Below are 26,154 nucleotides of genomic sequence, written 5' to 3' on the forward strand. Positions count from 1 at the left end.
CAAAGTTTTTTCTATAATGGGCCAGATAGTAAATATTTTAGGCTTTGAGGGCCATATCTCTCTGTCATAACTACTTAACTCTGCCATTGTAGCATGAAAGCAGCCATAGATAATATGTAAATGAATGAGTGGCTGTAATCTAATAAAATTGTATTTATGGACATTAAAATTTGAATTTTATATAACTTTAACATGCCATGAAATATTCTTCTTTTGACTTACTTTCAACCATTTAAAAATGTAAAAAACATTCTTAGCTTATGCAGGCCATAGTTTGCTGACCCCCGCAATCTGAAATTGTGGGCCACTAACCACTTCTATGAATCGACTCCATGGCAATGGGTTTGGTTTTGGAAACTCTGGTGGTGTAGTGGTTAAGAGCTACGGCTGGTAACCAAAACGTTGGCAGTTCGAATCCACCGGGTGCTCCTTGGAAACCCTATGGGACAGTTCTACTCTGTCCTGTAGGGTCGCTATGAGTCGGGATCAACTCATCAGCAACAGGTTTTTTTTTGGAACCACTTGTAGTGCTTGCTTTGGCAGCACATATACTAAAATTGGAATCATACAGAGAAGATTAGTATTGCCACTGCCCAAGGATGACACGCAAATTCGTGAAATGTTCCATATTTTTTTGGAGCCCTGGTGACGAAGTGGTTAAGAGCTCAGGCTGCTAATCAAAAGGTCGACAGCTCAAATCCACCATCCGCCCCTTGGAAACCCTATGGAGCAGTTCTACTCTGTCCTGTTGGGTCACTATGAGTTGGAATTGGCTTGGCACACAACAACCACCACCACTTATAGGGAACCCTGGTGGTGCAGTGGTTAAGAGCTTGGCTGCTAACTGAAAAGTTGGCATTTTGAAATCACCAGCCACTCCTTGGAAACCCTATGAGGCAGTTCTACTCTGTCCTATAAGGTCACTATGAGTTAGAATTGACTCGATGGCAATAAGTTTGATTTGGCTTAACCACTTGTAGAGCCCTGGTGGTGCAGTGGTTAAGTGCTTTGACCGCTAACTGAAAGGTTGGCAATTTGAACCCACCAGTTGCTCTGCAGGAGAAAGATGTGGCACTATGCTTCCTAAAGACTTACAGCCTTGGAAATTGTATGGGGCAGTTTTACTGTGTCCTATCAGGTTGCTATGAGTTGGAATCAACTCGACAGAAATGAGTTTTGGGTAACCACTTTATGAAATTAAATAAAATGTTACAAAAATTAATTTCACTGCTTCTTTTTCCTTTTTAGACATGGCTTCTAGAAAAGTTAAAATTACTTATGTGACTCACATTACATTTCCTTTGGACAGTGTTGATCTAGAAGAATAGATCAGAGAGGGCCAATATTTTTACAAGATATTTTCATTTCATACAGTGGTAGTGTGGGTGGGGAATTGAGTACCAACCTACAATAAGCATTTGAATTTCCTCATATTGACTGTCTACCTCTGAGTGGCCCTAACTCCTCTGCTGGTGGATGACCTTGGAAAAGGGTCATAGTTGACGCATGTGATTTTTATGGCCCTCCTGTCCTAGATTGGTCTAGAGTCCAGTAGTCTCCTGGAACACTAAAGACCTTCAGCATCATTTGGAGCTGGAGGTCTGTCCTATATTGTTGACCCATTGGCCTTCTTGATACTTCTTTTGTGTTGATTTAATGGTAAAATGTCTTGTTATGAGAGTTTGATGATTTATTTCTTTGGTCAGTGAAGTTAGAGAAAAAAAATTTTATAGACTGGAAAAAGACAAAAATTTTTACTCTAGAGTGCTTTACGTCGAGTAGTAGTAATATTTATAAAATGTTTCATATTCTAATTATATAAATCTGACCAAAGTAGAGGTTCTAATTTTGGGCTGAAACAAAGGACTTTTATCTAGGTGTTAGTATGTATTTGTAGCATTAAGAATCTAAGTTTAAATAGCACCAATTTTCTACTGCTTCAGTACAACTCTATTCTCTGTTCTGTTAACTTGAACAAGTAAACAAACTTGAACAAGTAGTAAAATAAATTATTTAAAAGGTTTGTCCTTGCTTTTCTTTTCTAGTATTACCAAAATTTGAAGTTACTTTGCAGACACCATTATACTGTTCTTTGAATTCTAAGAGTTTAAATGGTACCATCTTGGCTAAGTAAGTATTATTTTTCTTTTTATGTGACTATAAATTGTTATCAGATTGTATGACAAATAACTCACTATCTACTCTAAAATATTAGCACAATGTTTTGCTTACAAAAATGCCCTAGTAGGCAATAAAGAAATATCTATAATAAATAATTAAGCATGGAGTAGATCTCTACTGGTTTTTGCATTCATCTCTCTGCTTACAAACTTGCTCAGTCCTAAAATCTTTGCCATGGACTAGTGTCGTTCCAAGACTAATCAAGGATTTACACTATAGTTGTGCCATTAACAACAACAACAAAAAGTTGTATCTTTATTTATTCTTAAGCCAACTGACACGGAGTTGAGGTCACTTACCTCTTCTTAAATCATATATTTTTTTCCTGTCAATAATGGAGCTTGAGATGTTGGGGGAGAGATTTGGTTGTCTTATTGCAATTAACAGATGAGTAAATAATCTCCTTTTATCCATTTCACAGAGCATAGCATTTGTTTTGCTACAAGAAGCATCATCAGAGTTTTATATTAGTAATTTTCAAAAGTACGGTCTAGGGTTGTCCTCATGTAATTCACGGATGCGTCTCTTGCAGCTTTTATTTTTGATGTGACAATATCTGTGCTTTGGTTTCTGCAATATTTTCATAATTCATTTTTAATAGTTAGTAAAAACTAGACTTCATCTTACAGCTGTCTCATCACCATTCTTCCACCCCTGGTGAGGTTTTGTGGCAGTGACAGCAACGGGCAGCAGTGTGTCTCCCAGCAGAAGCCGTGCACAGACTAAAACATCTTGAGGACTCCTGTTTTAGACTCTGGCATAAAATCTTGCAAAATCTATGCAACAAAAAGGCAAAAACATGTACCAAGTTAGTTTTCTGTCTGCCCATGTTCAACTAAGGCCGCTTCCAACATGAATTTAGGTACTGTGAATGGATTTATGGTTAAAAAACAAATATCTGCATTTTATATAATTAGTATAATGTACTTGACCTTAGCCAAAGGTTAAGCATCTGCCTAGGTTTTATTTTGAATTCTTTGATTAATGCTTACAAAACTCAGTGGGTACAAATGCAAATGCACACAAACCATTGATATCCCCATGGATTGAGTCTGGATACCTTCTTTGGTTCTGTTTTGGTTTTCAAGGGTATGCCAGGGATTTCACACAATCAATTAAAACTTCTTAAACTTTGGTAAGCTACATATGTGGGACTCTGATAAAATTATGAACCCTCTCTCCAGAAAATTTTGCATATAATTTTAGGGGGTTGTAGATCTTGTGAAGACACACTATGGGTACCCCTTCTACCCTTATGTAAGATGTCTTGCAGTTGAACCTGATTTTCATTTGTTGAGCCTCTGAGATACTAATGGTGGAGAATGACATGAAAATTATGATGGCCCCTGGCATTTCTTTAGTCTTCACCATACTGTATTCTCATCATTTTCCTTAGTATGTGTATCAGTCAAGGTTCAACCAGAGAAGATGAACTAGTAGGACATATATATTAAGAGAGAGATTTATTACAAGGAATTGACTTATGTGATTGTGGGAGCTGGCTAGACAAGTCTAAAATTCATAGGGTGGGCAGGCTGGAACACACAAGGACAGGATGAAGCTGCTCTCCACAGGCAGAATTTCTTCTTCAGAGAAGTCTCAGTTCTGCTTTTAAGGACTTTCAACTGACTGAATCAGGCCCACCCAGATGGTCTTGGATATAACCTCACATCCCTACCTAGATTAGTGTTTGATTCAGCAACTGGGGACTTTAGCCTAGCCAAGTTGATATACCAAGAAGACTATCACAGTATGTTTGGTTTGTTTGTTGTGTATAGTGAACCTCCTCGTTGCCATCTGAAGTTCTCAGGTCAGGCTAGTTCTGAGTATTTAACAGTCCTTTCTTAGTATTTCCTTCCTATTAAATTTCCTCCCTTCAGGTTTCAATTGCCTAAGTTGTGGTAAAGGAAGGAATCTTCTGTGTGAATTTAGAGAAATCACCACCAACATGGCCTAGGCTTTTTTTCCCAGAGGCCTGTGAAGAAAGGGTGAACATTTCCCCTCTACCCCAGCTGTCATGAATTTGGGGCCTACCAGTACAGTTTCAGGAGAGTGGTCATCATCATCCTGTGCCTGTAATAATGGAAGCAATGTCTTTCCTCCTGTTAGAGGATAATTCCTCCACTTGGGCCTTGGATACTGTCTCCTGTCAGGAGAATCCCACTTCTTTTGCCTATATCTTGATTTCTTCTATTTGGTGTCTTTGACCCTTTGTTCTTTAGTGGCATCTTCATTCTCTGTTTAAACATGTCCACATTTCTATTATTAAAAGCAACAAACCCTCCCTTGACCTCCATGGCTCCTTCCAGCTGCTGTCCTATCTCTTGCCTCTTCATTTCAACTGAACTAGAGTTGCATTTTCCACTTCTCATTCCATTCATTCTTCAGCAACCTACAATGTGCCTTTGACTCTCACCACACCGCTGTTAAAACTGCTTTCAACAAGATCACAAAGACCTCCTTCTTGCTCAGTCTTTCAGGTTCTTATTTAGGCTTTTACAAATTTCTTTTTTTAAAAATTTGTGGCATTTGAAACTGTTGTCCACTCCCATTTCCTTTCTGATTTTCCTTTGTTTCCTTTGGCTTCTCCTTTGAGTCTTTGCAGGCAACTCTTCTGTCCATCTTTTAAAAGTTCTTGTTCCTCAGAGCTCCATCTTTGGCTCTTTTTTCTTCTTTCTTAACACACTCAGAGTTTTCTTCTCCATGGCCAGGGTTTCTGTTGCTATTTATAATATGATGACACCTAAATCTGTATCTCCAGCCCACATTTCTATCCTGAGATTCAGACCCTCATATCTAGCTGCTCACTAGACATCTCCCACTGGGTGTCCCACAAGTACTTTAAAGACAACATATCATCTTCCCCCAAACCTGATTATTTTTCTTGCGTCCTTATCTTGGTGGGCTGCATCACTACTTGTTCAGCTGTCCAAGTCAACTGCACTCTTCCGTCTCCCTCAATCCCCACTTCTAATGAACGTCCGTGCTACCTTCTGTCTCCTTAATATCTCTCAAATCTGTCTGCTTTTCTCCATTGCCACTTCCTTGATTCAGGCCACCATCATTTCTCTTCTTGACTTCTTTAGTAGTTTCTTAAATGGTTTTCCTGATTCCAGTTTTACCCCTTCTAATCTTTTATCTACACTGTATCCAGAGGTTTTTTTTTTTTTTCTCTAAAACACAAATCTAATTTTATGACTCTTTTGCTTAAAAAATTCCAAAGACTCCCGCTTCCATGAGGGTGAAGTTCAAATTCTTTAGTATATCTTACAAGGGTCTCTTCTTTTCTAATTTCATGTCTTTTGAAACCTCCCACTCGACCTCTTCTTTATCGTCCCAACCTCCATCCCCAAATTTTACTTGTGCTTTCAGGAATGGAAAATGTTTTTTCTGACTAGTAGGCTTTTACATAGGCAATTTTAAGACTTGACTACTACTATTCTTATACCTCTCATAGACTAGTCACACAGTTTTGTTGTTTGCTTGTCTGCCTGTTTGAAAGCAGGTCTGTGTCTTGTTTATTATTGCATCTTGGTGCCTAATATGGTTCCAGCCATGGAGTAAGCATCTGAAAAATACTTACTGAAAGAACAAATGAATAAACAATGTGACCCCTAAAAATTTAGTTTTAAGCTGTCTGTAGTACAGCAAAGTCTTCAAATCCAGTCAAAAGCTTGCCTATTTGGAGTGAACCAAATTAGTCGTATGGGCAATAGATTTTATTTCATCACTAAACCAGTAGGTAGAGGCGAAGGCCTGAAATTAAGTTGTTCCTTGGGTGTATTTCGAAAAGTGATTTCTGTTGCCTTACTACTTGCATGGTTGTTATTAAGTTACAGAGATAGTTTTGTAAACATTTATTTAATAATAGTTATTATAATCATCTCTCTGAGTACATGATAAACAATCTAGGTTACTTGTTTCCTGGTAGCCATCTGTCCCATCAAGGCTATAATGTGCATAGCATTGCTAGAAATTTCCCAGAAAAGGTTAACAGGCTCTTTTTGATTTTGAAATCTTTAGCTGAGGTGAATAAAAATCTGTGTTTGTTTATTAACTTCGATGTGAACATCTGCTCAGTATTCCTGTGCTCACTAAAATAAAAAACAGACTCTTTCCCACTAATCACAGTGGATTTTAGAGCCTTGTAAAGAAAATAATATGACATATATTTAGTTTACTTCTATAACTCCTGGGAACAGTGGAATTTTTCAAATATTATTTAATCTAAGGTTTATTAAAATGTATTTATTATTTGATAAAGGGAGCCACTGGAAATGATGTGGAAAAAATGTGGGGAGAAACATGAAATTACACTGATAGGTTCATTTTTTAGGTACACTCACTTCTTATCGACATGGTTAGGTTCCAAAGACCAGGTTGTTATGTGAAAATTGGTGTTATGCAAGAGTCGGGGTTGTGCCTGTCTTTAGTGCTGATGCCCCTCCCATCACTCATCACCCATTGGGGTCCCCTGTGCATCAGAATGCCTCAGAATGTGCATGGCGTGGTGGCTCCCCTTCCCAACCACGCCTTCCCCACCACCCGCGGAGGGTGGTGGTGGTCATGGTCGTGGGTTGCCTGCTGCCTCCAGAGCAACGGGGGCCCACCATCACGTGGCCGTGCTCAAGGCCTCCCCGCAGACCCCTGAGCCTTAGGTCTCCACCTTCCTGCTCTCCAGTCCTGGACATGCGCCTTGGCGGCAGGTGGCTCCCGGGCCTGTGGGCAGTTGAGGCCCGGCCACCTTGGTCCGGTGGAGGAAGCGGAGGTGGCAGAGAGAGGCCTCTTTGGAAGAAGAGATTTCCAAGTCCCCCACCCAACTACTGCGGCCTGACTCCTGCTACCTCCATGCAGCCTGCCTCACCTCCACCCCCCGCCCCCGCCGCCTCCCATGTGCACTGCCCACCTGCTCTATTTGCACTGCAGGCCGTGAGGCTCCTCCGCTCAACCTGAGTAATACTAACTGCTGGCGGCCATGGGGCTGACTCTTCACGAACTTCTCCTGCTCCTCCTATCTCTCTCGCCTTGGCTCCTCATTAATGCCCCAAATTGTCGGATAGTAGATTTTTTACGGTTGTCATAAATGCGAAGTTTTGGCTAACGAGATAGTGATAAGTGAAAAGTAGGCAGGGATGGATTACCCAATAAGAAAGGTAAGCACATGCTTAAGGCATCAACAAAACAGGCGCACCAGTTGTCCTAAACAAAGACCCATAGGTGCCAAGCAGACAGGACACACTTTTGTGTTCTGTCACTAATATTATAGTTGCATTTAAAAAGGAGTTATATAATGGATAGCTAAGACACACACTCGCACACCTATACATGTATATATAACTCACACATCCTGTTCAAATGTATGAGTAAGGAGAGGAGTGGGCATCACAGATTGTCAGTGTTTAGGGCCCTCACATGCCTTAATCTAGCCCTGAGAGTAGGCGTATTGTAAACCTTTTGTGCTACGTATATTTTCAGAAAAAAAATTCCTTGTTTTGGTAATTATATTATCAAAGAGTATCTTTGATTTGCTTTTTAAAATGTCAAGCTATTAGTTTCTGAATAGTTTATCCCAAATGCTTCCAGATTCTATTTATGATAATAACCTTCAGTATCCATGTTTGACAATTATTATAATTAACTTGGTTACTTGAAAAGCTAAATCTGCTTCACATTTAAATCAAAATTTAAGATATTTGTGTCTAAGAATGCTTTAAATTATGAATAGATTTTAAAGTTCCTTGTACAATCATGGGAGCCCCGGTGGCGTAGTGTTTAAGAGCTCTCGGCTGCTAACCAAAAGGTTAGCAGTCTCAATCCGCCAGCCGCTCCTTGGAAACCCTATGGAGGCAGGTCTACTTGTCCTATAGGGTCACTATGAGTCGGAGTCGACTCGACAGGAATGGGTTGGTACTATCATGTGATATAACTTAAAAATACTATGTTCTGGTATTCTAGTTATGCTTTTATTTAATCTTTAACAAGATACAAGCATTGTTGGATTTTGAGGACTATCTTTTGAAAGACTGATTTTGATGCTGAAGTTGCTAACCAGGGTTCCCACTAATTTTACTGTGTTAACCTTGTTTTCTTTTGGAAGGGTGGTACATTTGAAGTGTATTTTGTCATTGCTTTTTGAGTTGAGTTGATCCAGTTGAGGGACTGTTTCTGTGTTCAATTAATGGATTCGGGAAACAGAAGGTCACTATTATGGCTTATAAAGTGCAAAGCAAAACTGACTTAATCATTTGGCTCAGCATTTCACAATATGATGGAGGGAACCCAGGAAATGCATTTATTTAAAAAGGCTTTCTGGCAGTAAAATGGTTTACCAGAGATTGCCTGTCCTTCATAATGAAGAGACTTTCCAACTACAAATGGAGATAAAATTAATACATAGAATGCAAAGCAGCAGAGAATGAGATTTGGCTCAAGAAGGTAATTTTGGTACTATGGGTAAAAAAAAAAAAATTCTTATTTAATGTTTTCCTGCTTGATCACTTTAATATATTTAACCAATTTTTGACACCTGTGATCACATTTGGTGCCTCTGAATCTATGGTCTAATAAATTTCCCAGACTAATGTTGGAACATGCTGCAGTAGGTCATGGTGACTTAAATTTCAGTTAATATTTAAAAATCTGCAGAAGCTATGATGTCTCCTGGGCGTGTAGTTAATGGACCAGTCCAGATTTCTAGGAGTAAAAGATTTTCACGTCTTTTAAAAAGCTTTGGACAGGAGACTGTCACTTCCAATTATGATCAGACTTTCTCTGGGGTATCTCAGCTGCTCAGAGGCTGGGCAAAGTTAGCATTACAAACTGTTTTGAGGTATTGCAGTTAAAAGTCCTCTTCCCATTTTAAAGTCTTAATTTCAAGGACCACCATTTATTAAGGATATTCCAGGATGTGTTTATTTTAGAAAATTTGTAGGAGGGGTATGTTTTTGATATAATTCCTTTATGTTGGATTGCCAGCATATACTGCTGAAAGTAATATTTTCATTGAGTTATTTTGGTAATATCAAGTTGAAAATGCAAGGAAACCTTGTTCATTATTTTTCAGGTACACATATGGGAAGCCAGTAAAAGGAGATGTAACACTTACATTCTTACCTTTATCCTTTTGGGGGGTGAAGAAAAACATTACAAAAAATTTTAAGGTAACTTTTAAATATTTTTATAATATATAATAGGAAAAAACTATTAGTGTACTTTTTCTAGAAATAAGATTTTATACCGAATTATTAAAAAAAAAAAGATAGCATAAGAAAATCAAGAGCTTTTCAGCATTGTACGAGTGGGAATTCACCCATTTATAGCAATTGAAATAGAACCAAAAAGCCATCGAATTGTTATGACTTAGATTGAGTTTTATTTATTTCTAAAATTTGAATTGCTAAAGTGAGAAATAAACTTGAACTTTTTAATAAAACAGATAAATGGATCTGCAGACTTCTCTTTTAATGAAGAAGAGATGAAAAAGGTAATGGATTTTTCAGATGGGTTTTATGAACACATGGATGTTTCTTCTCCTGGGCCAGTAGAAATTTTAGCCACAGTGACAGAATCACTTACAGGTTGGTAGACTTTGAAGTGAAGGTAAAGCTATTTATGTGGTGTTGCTCTGTTACCTTTTTTAGATTAGTACTTTGTTTTGGAGTCATTACCCTTCCAAAGATGTTACTTAATGCTGAAATTGTCATGACTCTTAGTCTAACTTGTAGGATGTTTTCGTAATGAAGGGGAAACTTATCTATGGAAGTCTGTTCTTCAATGACATTTTATAGCTATTTATAATTTTTTTTTCCATTTCTACTCTTTTTTTCAGCCTGAAAACTACATGAAAAGGCCTTCATTTTCAGTAGGCTAACCATCTTTTCTTTTATCACTTTACATCTCCTGAAACCACACCTCCTCCTGGAGAGTTTTCTGTTTTAATAAGAAAATTAAGGTTAATTCCTTGGACTTTTCTGTTACTATTTCAGCAGCTTTCACCAAAAGGCTATTCCTTCAGCAGCTTAAATCTGCTGGTGCACATGTCATTGAAGAGAGAATGACAGTAGTGGTGCTTAGCAGGGATCGATAATATGGGAATGAGGATTATGTGCCCTGGTATCTTAACCCTTTTGGCAAGTAGCTCAGATGGATAGATTAGTGGATTGAAGCTGTTGGTGAAATATACTTTTGCTTTCTAAATTGTGCGATTTCCGAAACAGGTATCTCTAGAAATGCAAGCTCCAATGTGTTTTTCAAGCAACATGATTATATCATTGAATTTTTTGATTATGCTACTGTCTTGAAGCCATCTCTCAACTTCACAGCCACTGTAAGTTGGTATGTTTATTACTGGTCTAAAACAGTAAGTTTAATATAGTGAAATACGATGGGAAATAGTATTTCAATGCTTTTTTAAAATCGTTCATCTAAAAAGTAGATAGATTACTTTTTCCTTTTAGATATATGAGGCATTTAGAATTGTTTCCAAATGATCTTTGTCTAATTTTCCTAAAAAGTTGTTTCCAACAAAAAAATGTTTTTGAGTGTTCAGTTTCATGGGAATAGCAGAGGTGGAAACTAGATTCAAATTGAACTTAAATCCATTGCTTCTCTTGTTAACTGTATTTAAAATGTCATATTTTGACAATTAGGTGAAGGTAACCCGTTCTGATGGCAGTCAGCTGACTCTTGAAGAAAGAAGAAATAATGTAGTCATAACAGTGACACAAAGAAACTATACTGACTACAGGAACAGATGGAATAGTAGAAACCAGGAAATGGGAGCTGTCCATATCATGAATTTCACTGTCCCCCAAAATGGAATCTTTAAGATTGAGTTTCCAGTCCTGGATGATTCCATTGAGCTACAACTGAAGGTACCATCTGTTTCCCATCATTATGTTACTGCAGAAATACCAGTATGATTGTAATCTGTGGTGGGCCTGCAAACTGTTGGAGGTCAAAGTGCACAGGAAGTGGACACGTTTCTATTTAAAAAATGGAGGAAAGTGTTAAAAGCAATTTAATGACAGTGGCTGAGTGTTAGACTGAGCGAGTCTTCCTTTTAAGTTCATTTTGAAGAGCAGAGAAAATACAGAATATGAAGATATAATGGAGAAGCTCCCCAACGCCCCATTCTAGGTTGATTTTTAGTTATTTTGAATTTCATTTTGGCAGGAGCTGAAATAAAAGAGGGATATATATATTTTTGCACTCATACACCTTTACCAAGCTCTCATTCATTCCCAGAGTGGCCGTCTGAGAATCACTAGCCATTCTGGCTGTTTTCTTTCTTTCATTCTTTTTGTTATTTATCCCTGCCCAGGTCAGAGCCTTGGCAGAGGAGGGTATTATGAAGGTGTGACCACCGTGGATCAAGTAGGATGATATGATTTCTTGCTTGTAATTGAGTTGTGTGTTGTGGAGAGAAGGAAAGGGAGAAAAGAAAGGATTCTTTTTTCATTTCATTCTCTCAGTGTTTTCTCATAATATACCTTTATTTCTGAGAGAAGAGAGGACTATGCTTGTATCTCTTAGGTTATGATGGTAAAGACCCTCTTCCAAGTTTTAAAACTATCGATTTCTTTATGTTGTTGTTGTTAGGTGCCGTTCAATCAGTTCCGACTCATAGTGACCCTATGCAGAACAGAACGAAACACTGCCTGGTCCTGCACCATCCTCACAGTCATTGCTATGTTTGAGCCCATTGTTGCAGCCAGTGTGTCAGTCCATCTCATTGAGGGTCTTCCTCTTTTTTGCTGACCCTCTACCAAGCATGATATCCTTCTCCAGGGACTAGTCCCTTCTGATAACATATCCAAACTACATGAGATGAAGTCTCGCCATCCTTGCTTCTAAGGAGCATTCTGGCTGTACTTCTTCTAAGACAGATTTGTTCATTCTTCCAGCAGTCCACGGTATATTCAATATTCTTTGCCAGTACCATAATTCAAAGACATCAGTTCTTCTTCAGTCTTCCTTATTCATTGTCCAGCTTTTGAATGCATATGAGACAATTGAAAATACCATGGCTTGGGTCAGGCGCCCCTTAGTTCTCAAAGTGAGATCTTGGCTTTTTAACACTTTAAAGAGGTCGTTTGCAGCAGATTTGCCCAGTGCAATATGTTGTTTGATTTCTTGACTGCTGCTTCCATGGGCGTTGATTGTACATCCAAGTAAAATGAAATCATTGACAGCTTCGGTATTTTCTGGGTTTACATGATGTTGCTTATTGATCCAGTTGTGGGGATTTTTATTTTCTTTATGTTGAGATGTAATCCATACTGAAGGCTGTAGACTTTGATGTTCATCAGTAAGTGCTTCAAGTCCTCTTGGCTTTCAGCAAGCAAGGTTATGTTATCTGCATCTCACAGGTTGTTAATGAGTCTTCATCCAGTCCTGATGCCCTGTTCTCCTACATATAGTGCAGCTTCTCAGATTATTTGCTCAGCGTACAGATTGAATAAGTATGGTGAAAGGATACAACCCTGACGCATGCCTTTACTGATATTTAAACACACAGTATCCCCTTGTTCTGTTTGAACGACTGCTTCCTGGTCTGTGTACAGGTGCCTCATGAGCATGATTAAGTGTTCTGGAATTCTCATTTTTTGCAGGATTATCCATAATTTGTTATGATCCACACATTTGGATGCCTTTGCATAGTTAATAAAAACAACTTTCTGGTATTCTCTATTTTCAGCTGAGATCTACTTGACATCAGCAATAATAACCCTTGTACTACGTCCTCTTTTGAATCCGGCTGGAATTTCTTGCAGTTCCTGGTCAATGTACTGCTGCAACTGTTTATGAATTATCTTCAGCAAAATTTTACTGCCTGTGATGTTAATGATATTATCCAATAATTTATGCATTCTGTGGGATCACCTTTCTTTGGAATGGGCTCGAATATGGATCTTTTCCAGTCGGTTGGCCAGGTAGTTGTTTTCCAAATTACTTGGCATAGATGAGTGAGCGCTTCCAGTGTTGCATCCATTTGTTGAAACATCTCAGTTGGTATTCTGTCAATCCTACAGCCTTGTTTTTCACCAGTGCCTTCAGTGCATCTTGGACTTCTTCCTTCAGTACCATCGGTTCTTGATCATATGCTAACTCCTGAAATGGTTGAACATCAACCAACTCTTTTCAGTATAGTGACTCTGTGTATTCCTTCCACCTTCTTTTGATGCTTCCTGCATCATTCAATATTTTGCCCATAGAATCCTTCAGTATTGCAACTTGAGGCTTGAATTTTTTCTTCAGTTCTTTCAGCTTGAGAAATGCTTAGTGTGTTCTTCCCTTTTGATTTCTAACTCCAGGTCTTTGCACGTTTCATTTTAATACTTTGTCGTCTCGAGTCACCCTTTTAAATATTCTATTCAGCTTTTTTCTTTATCATTTTTTTCTGTTCGCTTTAGCTACTCTACATTCAAGAGCAAATTTCAGTATTTTGTGACATCCATTTTGGTGTTTTCTTTCTTTCTTGTCTTATTAATGACCTTTTGCTTTCTTCTTGTATGATGTCCTTCCACAACTTGTCTAGTCTTTGGTCATTAGTGTCCAGTGTATCAAATCTATTCTTTTTTTTTTTTTTGAACATTTTATTGTTGTTTAGGTAAAAGTTTACAGAGCAAATTAGTTTCACATTCAACAATTTACATGCAACTTGTTTCACGAACTCTGAATCTGTCAGCACTCTCCTCCCTTCCTCCCTGGGTTCCCCGTGTCCATTTGCCCAGCTTTCTTGCCCCTCCTCTCCTTCTGAACTTTGCTTTTGGGCAAATGCTACCTTTTAGGTCTCATATAGTTGATTGTTCGGAGATATACGTTCCTCACTGGTGTTATTGTTCATTTTATAGGCCTGTTTGTTGTACGGCTATAATATATCTCTGGGAGTGATTTCAGTTCCAAGTTGGAAGGGTGTCTAAGGGCCATGGTCTTGGAGGTTCCACCAGTCTCTACAGACCAGTAAGTCTGATCTTATTTATGAGTTTGAATTTTGTTCTGCATTTCTCTCCACTCTGTCCATGAGCTACTATTCTGGTCCTGGTCAGAGTGGTTGGTAGTGGTAGCTGGGCACCATCTAGTTCTTCTGGTCTCAGGTTTGTGGAGGCCGGGTTCATGTGATCCATTAGTCCCTTGGACTAATTATTTTCTTGAGTCTTTGTTTTTCTTCATTCTTCTTTGCTCTGAACAGGAAGAGACCAATTGTATCTTAGATGGCTGCTTGCAAACTTTTAAGACCCCATTTGCTACTCACCAAGGTAGGATGTAGAACATTGTCTGTATGGATTATGATATTCCAATTGACCTAGATATTCCCCCAGGCTATGGTCCCTAGTCCTCAAGCCCAGTATCTTAGTCCCAAGAGGTGTATGATTATGGCTAAGAAGTTTTCATGACTGTGTCCCCTGTGTGCACTATTGCATACATAGATATGTTGGCAGCATGTACACTTATATATGTATGTGAGTGTACTTCCATATGCCCTCCCACCCCTGTTCAGCTTACGTATCTGTGTATTGTTATTAACATTGTTGCTCTCTGTGCTTTTTTTTTTTTGTCTTATCCTGTCTGGGATTCCAATCACATGTAAATTATTCCTCTTCATAGTGTCCTGTATAACTCTTAGCCTTACTTAATTTTTTCATTCTTTTTTCTGAGTATTCCTTGAACAATATGGTATCCAGGGATTTATCATCTATTTTGCTATTTCTTTCTTCCATTGTTTCAATTCTACCTCCATGTCCTTTGATTGAGTTATCTATTTCTGATGTTTTATTGTTAATCTTCTGGATTTCTAGTTGCTGTTTTTGAATGATTTCTAATTGTCTATTTAATTTGTCATTTTGTTTTTGGGTTGTTTTTCTGCGTTCTTCTAGGGTCTTGTCTGTGTTTTCCTTGATCTCTTTGAGGACTATATATATAAGCCTTTTGAACTCCTTATCAGGCAATTCCATTACCACCTCTTCCTCAGGAAGGTTTACTACTCCTTTATTTTGGTCACTTGATTGAGCCGTCTTGTCTTGTTTCTTTATATTATTTGATATTGTCTGCTGTCTCTGAAGCATTAAGGTGTTATTTTATTTATGATTTTGTTTTGTTTTGATATATCAGAGTGGATGCTCTCTCTGGTGGGGCAAGGTGGGGTGGGCAGCCTGGTGTTACACAGGAGCTCTCTCTGGTGGGACAGGGGTGGAGCAGCCTGCTGGGGGTTGTGCAGGTACTCTCTCCAACTGGGGAGGGTCAGGGTAGGTGGCTGGGTCTCACACAGGCACTGTCTTCATCAGGGGAGGGAGGGGCTGGGCAGACGTCTGGGAGGCAACACAGGTGCTGTCTTCAGTGGGGGACGGGTGGGGCAGGAGGCTGGGGGTTGCATAGGCTTTGTCTCCAATGGGGCAGCCAGGGGCCATGCAGGTGCTGTCTCTGTTGGGGGAGGGGGTTGGCATTTGTCCATGAGTCACGCAGGTGCTCTCTCTGGCAGGGAAAGGGTGGGGCAGATGACTGGGGTCATGCAGGCGCTGTCTTTGGTCGGGGAGGGACAAGGCATGTGTTTGGGGAGGTATGCAGGTGCTTTCTCTGGTGGTGGAGTCGAGGGATGATTGGCCAGGAGTAGTGCAGGTGATCTCTCTGGCGGGGGAGGATGGGGTGGGTGGCCAGGTGTTGCGCTGGTGCTCTCTCCAGCAGGGGAGGGGCAGGGCAGGAGAGAGAAAAGTAAAAAGAAAAAAAAAAAGAAGAAAAAGAGTGGGGACTTGTCTATTGCTCTGTTTTCACCACTTACCCTACAGGTCAGGTCGTGCCGCTGGAGAGTTGCCCTGTCTCTAAGTCATGATTTCTTCCCTGCTCTGTGTACACCAGGATCCCTGAAGCTCTTTTCCTCTCTCCTGTACTTTCCTTCCTTAGCTCCAGTTCATGTCCTGCTCACCTTGCTTCACTCTGGGTATGTCTTTATAGTTTCTCTTTCTCCTATTGGGAGTTCATGATATTGTCTTCTTGTCCTCCTCACCCAGGGTTGCTGCTGGCTTTGTCTCTAAATGGCCCTGCTGTGCCAGACTAGCTGGCAGGGTATTTCCACTCCCTGTTTCTCCCCATTTGCTGCTGTTATTCAGTTTCTTTTTCCAATCGGTGTTTGATCTAATTCTATATCCTTTCATTTGATGCTCAAGGATCCAGGGTTGTCATTGTCATCTGTATCTGTTACACTTCTTTCTCGGGTCTTTGCTGTAGAGGGGTGGCGTGGTGTGTCTGACTAGGCCACCATCTTGAATGGTGCCATCTTCCATCCACATCAGATCTCTTCTTGAGATGGTCTCTGAATTCAGGTGGGATACACTCAAGGTTGTACTTTGGCTCTCATGAACTTGTTTTAATTTTCTTCACCTTCACCTTGAACTTGCATATGGGCAATGTATGGTCTGCTCCACAGTCGGCTCCTGGTCTTGTTCTGACTGATGATATTGAGCTTTTCCATTGTTTCTTTCCACAGATGTAGTCGATTTGATTCCTGTGTATTCCATCTGGCAAGGTCTATGTGTATATTCACCATTTATGTTGTTGAAAAAAGGTATTTGCAATGAAGAGGTTGTTGGTCTTGCAAAATTCTATCATGCGATCTTCGGCATTGTTTCTATCTCCAAGGCCATGTTTTCCAACTACTGATCCTTCTCATTTGTTTTTGCCTTCCCATCACCAGTAATTATTAATGCATCTTGATTGCATGATTGATCAATTTCCATCTGCAGAAGTTGGTAAAAATCTTCAATTTCTTCATCTTTGACATTAGCGGTTGGTGTGTAAATTTGAATAATAGTTCTATTAACTGGTCTTCCTTGTGGGCATATGGATATTATCCTATCACTGACAGCACTGTACTTCAGGATAGATCTTGAAATGTTCTTTTTGACGATGAATGTGATACCATTCCTCTTCAATTTGTCATTCCTGGCATAGTACACCATAGGACTGTCTGTTAAAAATGGCCAATACCAGTCCATTTCAGCTTACTAATGCCTAGGATATCAAGCTTTGTGCATTCTATTTCATTTTTGACAACTTCCAATTTTCCTAGATTCATACTTGGTGCATTCCATGTTCCAGTTATTAATGGACGTTTGCAGCTGTTTCTTCTCATTTTGAGTCATGCCACATCAACAAATGAAGGTCCCAGAAACTTGACTCCATCCATGTCATTAAGGTTGACTCTACTTTGAGGAGACAGCTCTTCCCCAGTCGTCTTCTGAGTGCCTTCCAACCTGGGGGGCTCATCTTTCAGACATTTTTCCACTGTTACTCATAAAGTTTTCACTGGTCAATTTTTTTTGGAAGTAGATTGTCAAGTTGTTCTTCCTAGTCTGTCTTAGTCTGGAAGCTCCACTGAAACCTGTCCACCATGGGTGATTCTACTGGTATTTGAAATACCAGTTGCATAGCTTCCAGCATCACAGCAACATGCAAGCCACCAAAGTACGACAAACGGACAGAGGAGTGGTGGCAGTTTCTTTATAGTATAAGCTATAAAGTAATGAAGATCTAATGTCTGGTGAATGTATTCTTTCTGCATGGAAAAAAAGTGAATTTGGTTTTCAGTAATTATTCAGCAGCTAGCATCTTTTCTCAAGGTGCTGCTAAAGATGAAAATTAATAGCTCCTTTTTCCTCTGTTATAGGCCTATTTTATTGATAGTGTAAGTAGCATGGAAGTTCGTGGTATGTTTAAGTCTCCTAGTAAGACATACATCCAAGTAAAAACAAGAAATGAAAATATAAAGGTAATGTTTACAATTCACTTGATAATTACAATCTATTTAGACCCTCTTGTCTTTAATATGTATATATTAATTAAGATTTTTTTCTAGGTGGGATCACCTTTTGAGTTGGTGGTTATCGGCAACAAGCAGTTGAAGGAGCTAAGCTATATGGTAATCTCTTACAGAATCTAAATTTATTATCTATTATAGAATCTTAAATGGTGTTTATCTTATGTCTAGACTAAATTTACTAGTTTTTAAAATTCAGCATCTCTCTTTTATAGTCTGTCCTCTTTATATTGCAACAAAAATATCTTTTTCTCTTCCTTTTCGCCTGTATTTGCATTTCCAATTTATAATGAATAATCAAATCTTGCATTATGTTTAAAAATTTAAAGTATGATTAAATGATATTTATCATTTTAGAAAAATTATAAAATGTAAAACCACGAAAATGAAAATAAAAGGTCACTATAAAATGCCTTGTAATTTTGCTAATCTTGCTTTTCCTGTGGTTGCCCTGTATTCTTTCCAATCAGAAATAGATACTTGGCTGTGAAGCTAGTGTTGCCCCAACCAGTGTTGCCTTAATCTTATCATTTTCTGTTTCTCAGCATATACTTGCTGTGTTTGTCAGGGAGACTTTCTTGCATTCAGAAGGGTTTTAAAGTTGGTTTAAGTCAAGAATGCATGTGTGTGCTTAAAATTATGATAAATATAACTACAGTTGAGATTCTCACTAGCTTTAGCATAAAGTTAAACTTGTCTACTGTTCTTTTCAGGTAGTATCCAGAGGACAGTTGGTGGCTGTAGGTAAAAAAAATTCAGCAACCTTCTCTTTAACGCCAGAAAATTCTTGGGCTCCAAGAGCGTGTATCATTGTGTATTATATTGAAGATGATGGGGAAATTATAAATGATGTTCTAAAAATTCCTGTGCAGCTTGTTTTTAAAAATAAGGTAAGATTTAAGATAAGAATATTGAAAAGAAAACTTCATTAGTAAAGTCTGAGAAATGTAACATTTCTTTAGAAAAGTATCTTTAAACCAAATTGGTTAGAAATGTATATTATTTGTTTCTAGAAGTATGGTGAAACTTCTTCATATTTAGTTATTAGGAATGTATTTTCCTATGTGGAAGTATTGGGCACTGTTATAGATCGAATTGTATCCCCAGAAAATGTGTGTCAACTGGGCTGGGCCATGATTCCCAGTATTGTGTGACTGTCCACCATTTTGTCATCTGATGTGATTTTCCTATATGTTGTAAATCCTACCTCTATGATATCAGTGAGGCAGGATTAGAGGCAGTTATGTTAATGAGGCGGGACTCAATCTATAAGATTAGGTTGTATTTTGAGTCAATCTCTTTTGAGATATAGAAGAGAAAAGTGAGCAGAGAAACAGGAGGACCAAAAAAAAAAAAAAAAAAGCCAGGAGCAGAGCACATCCTTTGGATCTGGGGTTTCTGTGCTGAGAAGCTCCTAGACCAGGGGAAGATTGATGACAAGGATCTTCCCCCAGAACTGACAGAGAAAGCCTTCCCCGGAACTGGTGTCGTGAATTTGGACTTCTAGCCAGATAAACTGTGAGAGAATAAATTTCTCTTTGTTAAAGCCATCCACCTGTGGTATTTCTGTTATAGAAGCACTAGATAACTAAGACAGGCACTCTGGATCTTTTTTGTAAGATATGGTTCTTGGCTGTAAGACTTTAATGCAAATCCATTCAGGATTTAATTCAAAGCCATTTCAGGATTTCTCAAATGGTTGAGTCAGTATTGCTCTGGCATGGAATTCTAGTGACAATATACAATTTTTGTTTGGACAATATAAAATGTGTATGGCATTGATATTGGTGTGCAAATGAAGTGAAGAATATGAGAGGGAATGAGACCATCTGAGATAAATAATTGTAGCAGAACTAGGCTTTGGCATACCCATTTCATCAGCCTGGAAAGTAACTGAGGACAAATTTTCAGCAAGCTTGGTTACTTTGTGTGTAAGGATCTGTGGAGTCTGGTCTCCAAATGCACCAGTGGTTATAGCCTAGTGTGCCCTGTTTGTGTATGAAACCCCCTTGAGTCCCCACTCTGAAGAGAAATGTGATTGCAGGATGCCAGATGGGATCGAATCATTTCATGCACGTTAAAATGAGCCATACCCAAACCCAAACCCATTGATTATGACTCATAGAGACCCTATAGGACAGAGTAGACCTGCCCCGTAGCGTTTCCAAGGTTGTAAATCTTTACAGAAGCCAACTGCCACATCTTTCTCCCATGGAGCCGCTGGGGGATTCAAACTGCTGAGCTTTCGGTTAGCAGCTGAGCGCTTTAACCATTGTGCCACCAATAGTTCTCATTAAAAACTACTGTCTTTTCCAGTTCTCTTAAGCAAAATCATAGGGTCACTATGAGTCAGAATTGACTTGACGGCAATGACTTTGGTTTTTTTTTAAGCAAAATAATCACAATTTTAAAGCAGTGATTTGCAGAGTTGTTATTAGTTGCCATCTAGTTGATTCTGACTCACGGCAACCCCATGTATACATTTCTTCTAGAACCATTTCTTTTTTCTTAGTTTTGTAAAATTTGAGAAGTGGCAGTAATTGTCCATGCCTCCTTTTGTTGAGAACTGTTAAGCCTAACTTTGATTGTCAAAATATAATACAAACTCCTATTTTTCATCTTATGAAAATATTTTTTTTAGACAACACTATATTTTGTTAGTGTCAGAGCACAATTTTTGACTCCTAGTGATTCTATTAAAAATCATTCAACAAGGGTGAATTTTAAAGTAGGAGTCAGGTTTACCCATGAAGGCACACATCTCTGAAAGTGCGAGCAGAGTCAGAAGCTAGTTAACAGTGTAAAGGCCATTGACTTTGAGAAAGCAGAGTATATAAGTAGTATACTCCTGAGAAATTTCTTAGATATAAGAGATAGGAAATTAGTTTTGGTTATGCTTGCAAAGATATAGCTTTCTCTAATTTTTATATGATAATGATTCTCACATTTACTTATAAAAAGCCCTACATATTTGGAAATAGAATATATTTAAGCAAGAGAAAATTAATGAATCTTTGTTGATGTTCAATAATGGCTGTGGAATAAATGAATGAACTGTAGAAGGGGCAAAAGATGTAGGTTTAAGAATCATCCACACAAAAGTGATAATTGAAGTCATGGAGTCAAGTCTCTTTGAGTGCGGAGTATAGAGTGAGAACTGCAAGGTCTGAGACTGAGTCTTCGTTTTGCTCACCCTTCTCTAGCCCTCTTTTAGGGTGTAGGTGAAGAAAAGCAAATTACATAGAGTGGCTTGAGAGGTAGTACAATCTCTGATGAGTAGAATGTTGAGATAGAGCTAGATGAAAGGGAAATTGCTAGTAGGAAGGGTCCTTATGACAAAGCTGTTTGGTTCAGTGGTGATGAGATGAATAGCACTCTTAAGGCTCAGCCAGATTGTGCTGTGATGAGGGTAATGATGTTCAGGCCACCATGGAGACACAGAGCATGAGGGCCTAATTATTGTTTGGTCTGATTACCTTCTTCCTCAGAAAGGTCCTTCCTTCCCCTGTGCCCCAGTCCAGGTAGCTCTGTGAGTCCCCAAAGAGGTCTCACTTATACTCACTTTGAAGTCCAAGTTGACAGTGTGTAGGCATCTGTTGTTTCTTTCCTCTTATACTGTTCCTCCTCCTGGGTACTGGTCTTCCCCAGGTCTTCTAGACACTGCTGTTTTCTGTTCAGCACTGACTGGGAGGTTGGAAGTGGAGGGTGGAGAAAAGGAGGAGTAAAGGTAGAAAAGGGAAGGATAATTCAGAACTTGTATCACTCTGAGAAGCTCCATGACTTGCAAACACTTTGGGAGTAAAATTTTCTTATTTCTTTCTCTAAAGAAGATTTATGTATGGTTTTAGAATTATCCCTAAACCAAGGCAAATGTAGATAGAATCTTTGCTAAATTTTGAATCATTAACTACTCTTGGGAAGACATGTATGTAATGCTTTAAAAAAGTGAAATAAGTCAATTCTGTTCTCTCCCCTTTTTAGATAAAGCTATTTTGGAGTAAAGCTAATGCTGAACCGTCTGAGAAAGTCTCTCTTAGGATCTCTGTGACACAGTCTGATTCAATAGTTGGAATTGTAGCTGTTGACAAAAGTGTGAATCTGATGAATGCCTCAAACAGTATTACAATGGAAAATGTAAGTTGAGCTATTTTTTTAATGACAAGAAATGCATATTGAAAGAGAAAAAAGAAATTTTATTGCATTATTTTAAATATCTAAAGGAAATTTTATTAGTTTGTCTTCAAAAGTGTAAGTCATTGATTAGTAAAATTTTCACATAAAAAAGAATCTGCATCCCAGTGTTATGTTTGAAGGGGGCTTATGCAGTTGTGTCTTTACTGTTTTACATGAGAAATACCACCTAGAGTTTTCCCTCATTTCCATACTATAGTTAAATTTGAGAAACTCAAGAAAGTACTAGGAAATTCACTTGCACAATTCTTAATAATACTGGAGAAGAAAGCTTTAGATATTTTTGAAGTACTTTCTATTTTGGTTATAAGTAATGTTTATAAATAATTACAGTCCCCAGTAAATCAGGAATTTGCAGTATATTGGGGGACTGGCATTACTCATGTTAATCTATTGTAGAAAATTTATAAGCCAGGAAGCATATGAACATGTAGCAGTAGATGAACTAAGCCCATTTGCATTAGTCATTTTATTTTTATTTGTAAGTCCTTGATATATCCTTGTGTGCCATTGTCCTTTGTAATCTAAACCTATGTCCGTTGGTTGATCAGTACAGTGATTAACAATACACCAGGAAAAAAAATATGTTAAGGCTAACTTTGGTCATTATGTTGTAAAATTAATTTACTTGAGAAAAATTCTGTATTTTTCTTCAGTCTATAAAGCTAATTTTTCTCATTTTTTTTTTAGAAAACCACTTTAAAACCAATTGGTCATTTTTTAAATCTCTTTCTGACCTTTCCTAAGTTCACGTTATTCTTACAAGTGTATAAATCCACTGCTGTCGAGTTAATTCCAACTCATAGCCACCTTATAGGACAGAGTAGAACTGCCCCATAGGGCTTCCGAGGCTGTAATCTTTATGGAAGCAGACTGCCACATCTTTGGCTGGTGGGTTTGAACCATCTACCTTTTGGTTAGCAGCTGAGTGCTTTAACCACTGTGACACCATGGCTCTTATAACTTTCTAAATATCTTTATATTATTTCATTTTTTCTTTCCTATAGCTTGTGAGGTAGTAAGGAGAGACTTGTCATCCATTTATAGGTGGAAGGTGTGAGATGCAGAGAGGTTAAGTTGTTTGCCTGAGATCACAGAGCTAGTGAATGATAGAACTGGAATTGGAACACAGATCTCCTCACTCATAGTCCAGGACTCATCCCACTGCATTATGATGTGAGTGGACTGTACCTGTCAGGTGTCTTGAAAATTGTTCTTTGTGGCCCCTGATGGTGAGGAAAGCCAAATCAGCTTGTATAGTAGAGGTACTAAGCTTCCAATGCTCTATATTCTGGGCTAGGACTTATTAAGTAGGGCTCCAGCTTCCTCTGTACCTTAATAATTCTTTTGTCCCTGCTGTAAAAAAGGATTGCCAGGACTGTGGCTCTGTGATAAACACCGCTGTCCTGAAAGTGAGGAGAATGAGGACTCAGTGTCTGATTTGGTTTGGCAAGACTCAGATCATTCATGGTGTATTTATCAATTTGTTTTGTTAGATGCTTTATATATTTTTTGCTTTAAGAATTGTCTTTTTAAAAAGTTATATTTTATAGTTATTGCTGGTGTAGAAAAATATTAATTTTTGTAGATTGTTCTTATAGTAAGCAACTTTGTTGAGCTCTTTTATTAGTACTAGTAGTTTGTCTACTGATTGGTAGTTTCTTAGGTGTATGCTCACATCATCTGCAAATAATGGTCATTTCTTTTTTTCCATTTCAATCCTTACACCTTAATTCCCTTTCTTTTCTTTATAGCATTGGCCAAGACTTCCAGTACTATGGTAAACAGTAGCCATGATGGTGGACACTTGTTTTGTTTTCAGTCTTAAAGAGAGTACATCTAAATGTTACCATTAAGTATAATGTTTACTGAAGATTTTTAGTATAAAAACTTAACTAATAAAATATTTTTGTTTGATCCTAGAGTTTTATAATAAAATATTGAACACTATTAAATATTTTTTTCTGTACAATGAAGATAACTGTGATTTTCCTTTAGTTTATTAATATGATAGGTATCAGTAGACTTTCTGATATTGAATTGTCTTTGCTTCCTGAATAAACACTACTTGATCAAGATATATTTTTTTAATGCACTATTAAGTTTGAGTAGCTAATATTTAATTTAGGATTTTTTGTGTCTATATTCAAAGGTGAAATGAGCCTCTATTGTTATTTTCTGGTATTGTTTTTATCCAGTTTTAGACTCAAAATTACACTAGTCTCGTAAATGATCTGGATAGATTTTTTTCTTTTCCTATTTTTTTTTTTTAAGGTATTATGTGTTTTTATTATATTTCTATTTAATGTTGACACACACTAGTTAGCATTCTTAGTTAACATACACACAGACTATACACAATAAATGTTTCAATGTTCTGATTTGATATAATTTTAAGTCTTAAAGAGTCTAAATAACTGAATTAATACACCACTTAAACTATCCCTCTGGAATAGAGAGTCTCATTCCACTTCTTTATAAGATGTAAACCAGATTATTAAAAAATTTGAGACTTTTTCAGCCATTATTTCTTCAGATATTCTTTCTTTTTCTCCTCTCTTCATCTGAGGTTTCTGTTTTGCATATGTTGTTATTCATAATGGTGTTCCACAGCAACCTGGGGTTCTGCTCAAGTTTTTCATTATTTTTTTCTCCCTGTTCCTCATGCTGGATAATCTCATTTAACTTATCTTCAGGTTCACAAATTCTTTCTTCTGCCAACTCACATCTGCTCTTGAGTTCCTCTAGTGACTTTTCATGATGATTTTTGAATGATTTTACTTTCTAACTCTAGAATTTCTATTTGGTTCTTTTTTTTAAAAAAAAAATTTCTCTCTCCTTATTGGTATTCTCTATTTTGTGAGTTGCTGTTGAGTTGACTCTGACTCATAGTGACCCTATAGGACAGAGTAGAACTGCCCCACGGTGTGTTCCAGGAGCAGATGGTGGATTCGAACTGCTGACCTTTTGATTAGCAGCCACGCTCTTAACCACTGTGCGACCAGTGTTCCTACTGGTTATCTTAGTGGTTAGCTAATCATTGGACAGAGATTTCCGTAAACCAGTATTCCGTGAAGCAGTAAGTCTCCCACCCTTTGCAGAGGGGCTCTGTGTGTGTGTATTGGGAATGCTTTCAACATTCAAGCAGTTTACAACTGTGCCTTAGTCTTCACTTCCTGCTTGCTCAGGGTTTCAAGTTCAGCAGAGATGAGAGATTATGAATTTCTTGGGTCTTCCTGAGCGTGTGAACAGTCCTGTATATTAGAGTGGTCTTTTAGGACCTGTCTTAGTCATCTAGTGCTGCTATAACAGAAATACCACAAGTGGATGGTTTTAACAAAGAGAAGTTTATTTCCTCATAGTCAAAGCACGTAAAAGTCCAAATTCAGGGCGTCAGCTCTGGGGGAAGGTTTTTCTCTCTGTTGGCCTTCTTCTCTTCAGTGTTCCTCCGGACTAGGAGCTTGTCTGCGCAGGGACCCTGGTCCAAAGGACGCGCTCTGCTCCTGGCACTGCTTTCTTGATGGTATGAGGTCCCCCTGTCTCACTGCTCCCTTCTGTCTTTTATATCTCAAGAGATTGCCTCAGGACACAATCCAATCTTGTAAATTGAGTCCTGCCTCACTAACACAACTACCGCCCATCCTCCCTCATATTAACATCATAGAGGCAGGATTTACCACACATGGGAAAATCACACAATACTGGGAATCATGGCCCAGCCAACTTGATACATTTTTGGGGGGACATGATTCAATCCATGACATTCCACCCTTTGGCCCCCCCAAAATCACATCCTTGCAACATGGAAAACATATTTACCCCATCATATCATAACAAAAGTCTTAACTCCAAGTTCAAAATCCAAAAATTCCTCTTCATCTGTGAAATCTAGAATACAAGTTATCTGCTTCCAAATGTACAGTGGCAGAACAGACACAAGCTAGACATTTCCATTACAAATGGGAGAAACC

General features: G+C 38.3%; 1 protein-coding gene and 1 non-coding gene across 4 annotated transcripts in view; both read left to right on the forward strand.

Moving 5' to 3' along the window:
* CD109 (CD109 molecule) overlaps positions 1-26,154 on the forward strand; it is a 133,770-nt gene that overhangs the window by 56,257 nt on the left and 51,359 nt on the right. For all 3 annotated transcript variants that reach the window (XM_004390152.1, XM_004390151.1, XM_023725111.1), the window contains 9 exons: positions 2,046-2,130; positions 9,245-9,341; positions 9,617-9,758; positions 10,398-10,507; positions 10,830-11,054; positions 17,843-17,944; positions 18,032-18,094; positions 18,706-18,882; positions 21,974-22,126. In XM_004390152.1, the coding sequence (XP_004390209.1) occupies positions 2,046-2,130; positions 9,245-9,341; positions 9,617-9,758; positions 10,398-10,507; positions 10,830-11,054; positions 17,843-17,944; positions 18,032-18,094; positions 18,706-18,882; positions 21,974-22,126 (1,154 nt within the window). The remainder of the gene's footprint in view (positions 1-2,045; positions 2,131-9,244; positions 9,342-9,616; positions 9,759-10,397; positions 10,508-10,829; positions 11,055-17,842; positions 17,945-18,031; positions 18,095-18,705; positions 18,883-21,973; positions 22,127-26,154) is intronic.
* Positions 528-634, forward strand: LOC111819164 (U6 spliceosomal RNA). The gene has a single exon (XR_002822919.1). It is a non-coding gene; the product is annotated as a U6 spliceosomal RNA (small nuclear RNA).

This window comes from Trichechus manatus, unplaced genomic scaffold, assembly GCF_000243295.1.
Source record: "Trichechus manatus latirostris isolate Lorelei unplaced genomic scaffold, TriManLat1.0 scaffold00287, whole genome shotgun sequence".
Taxonomy (NCBI): Eukaryota; Metazoa; Chordata; class Mammalia; order Sirenia; family Trichechidae; genus Trichechus; species Trichechus manatus.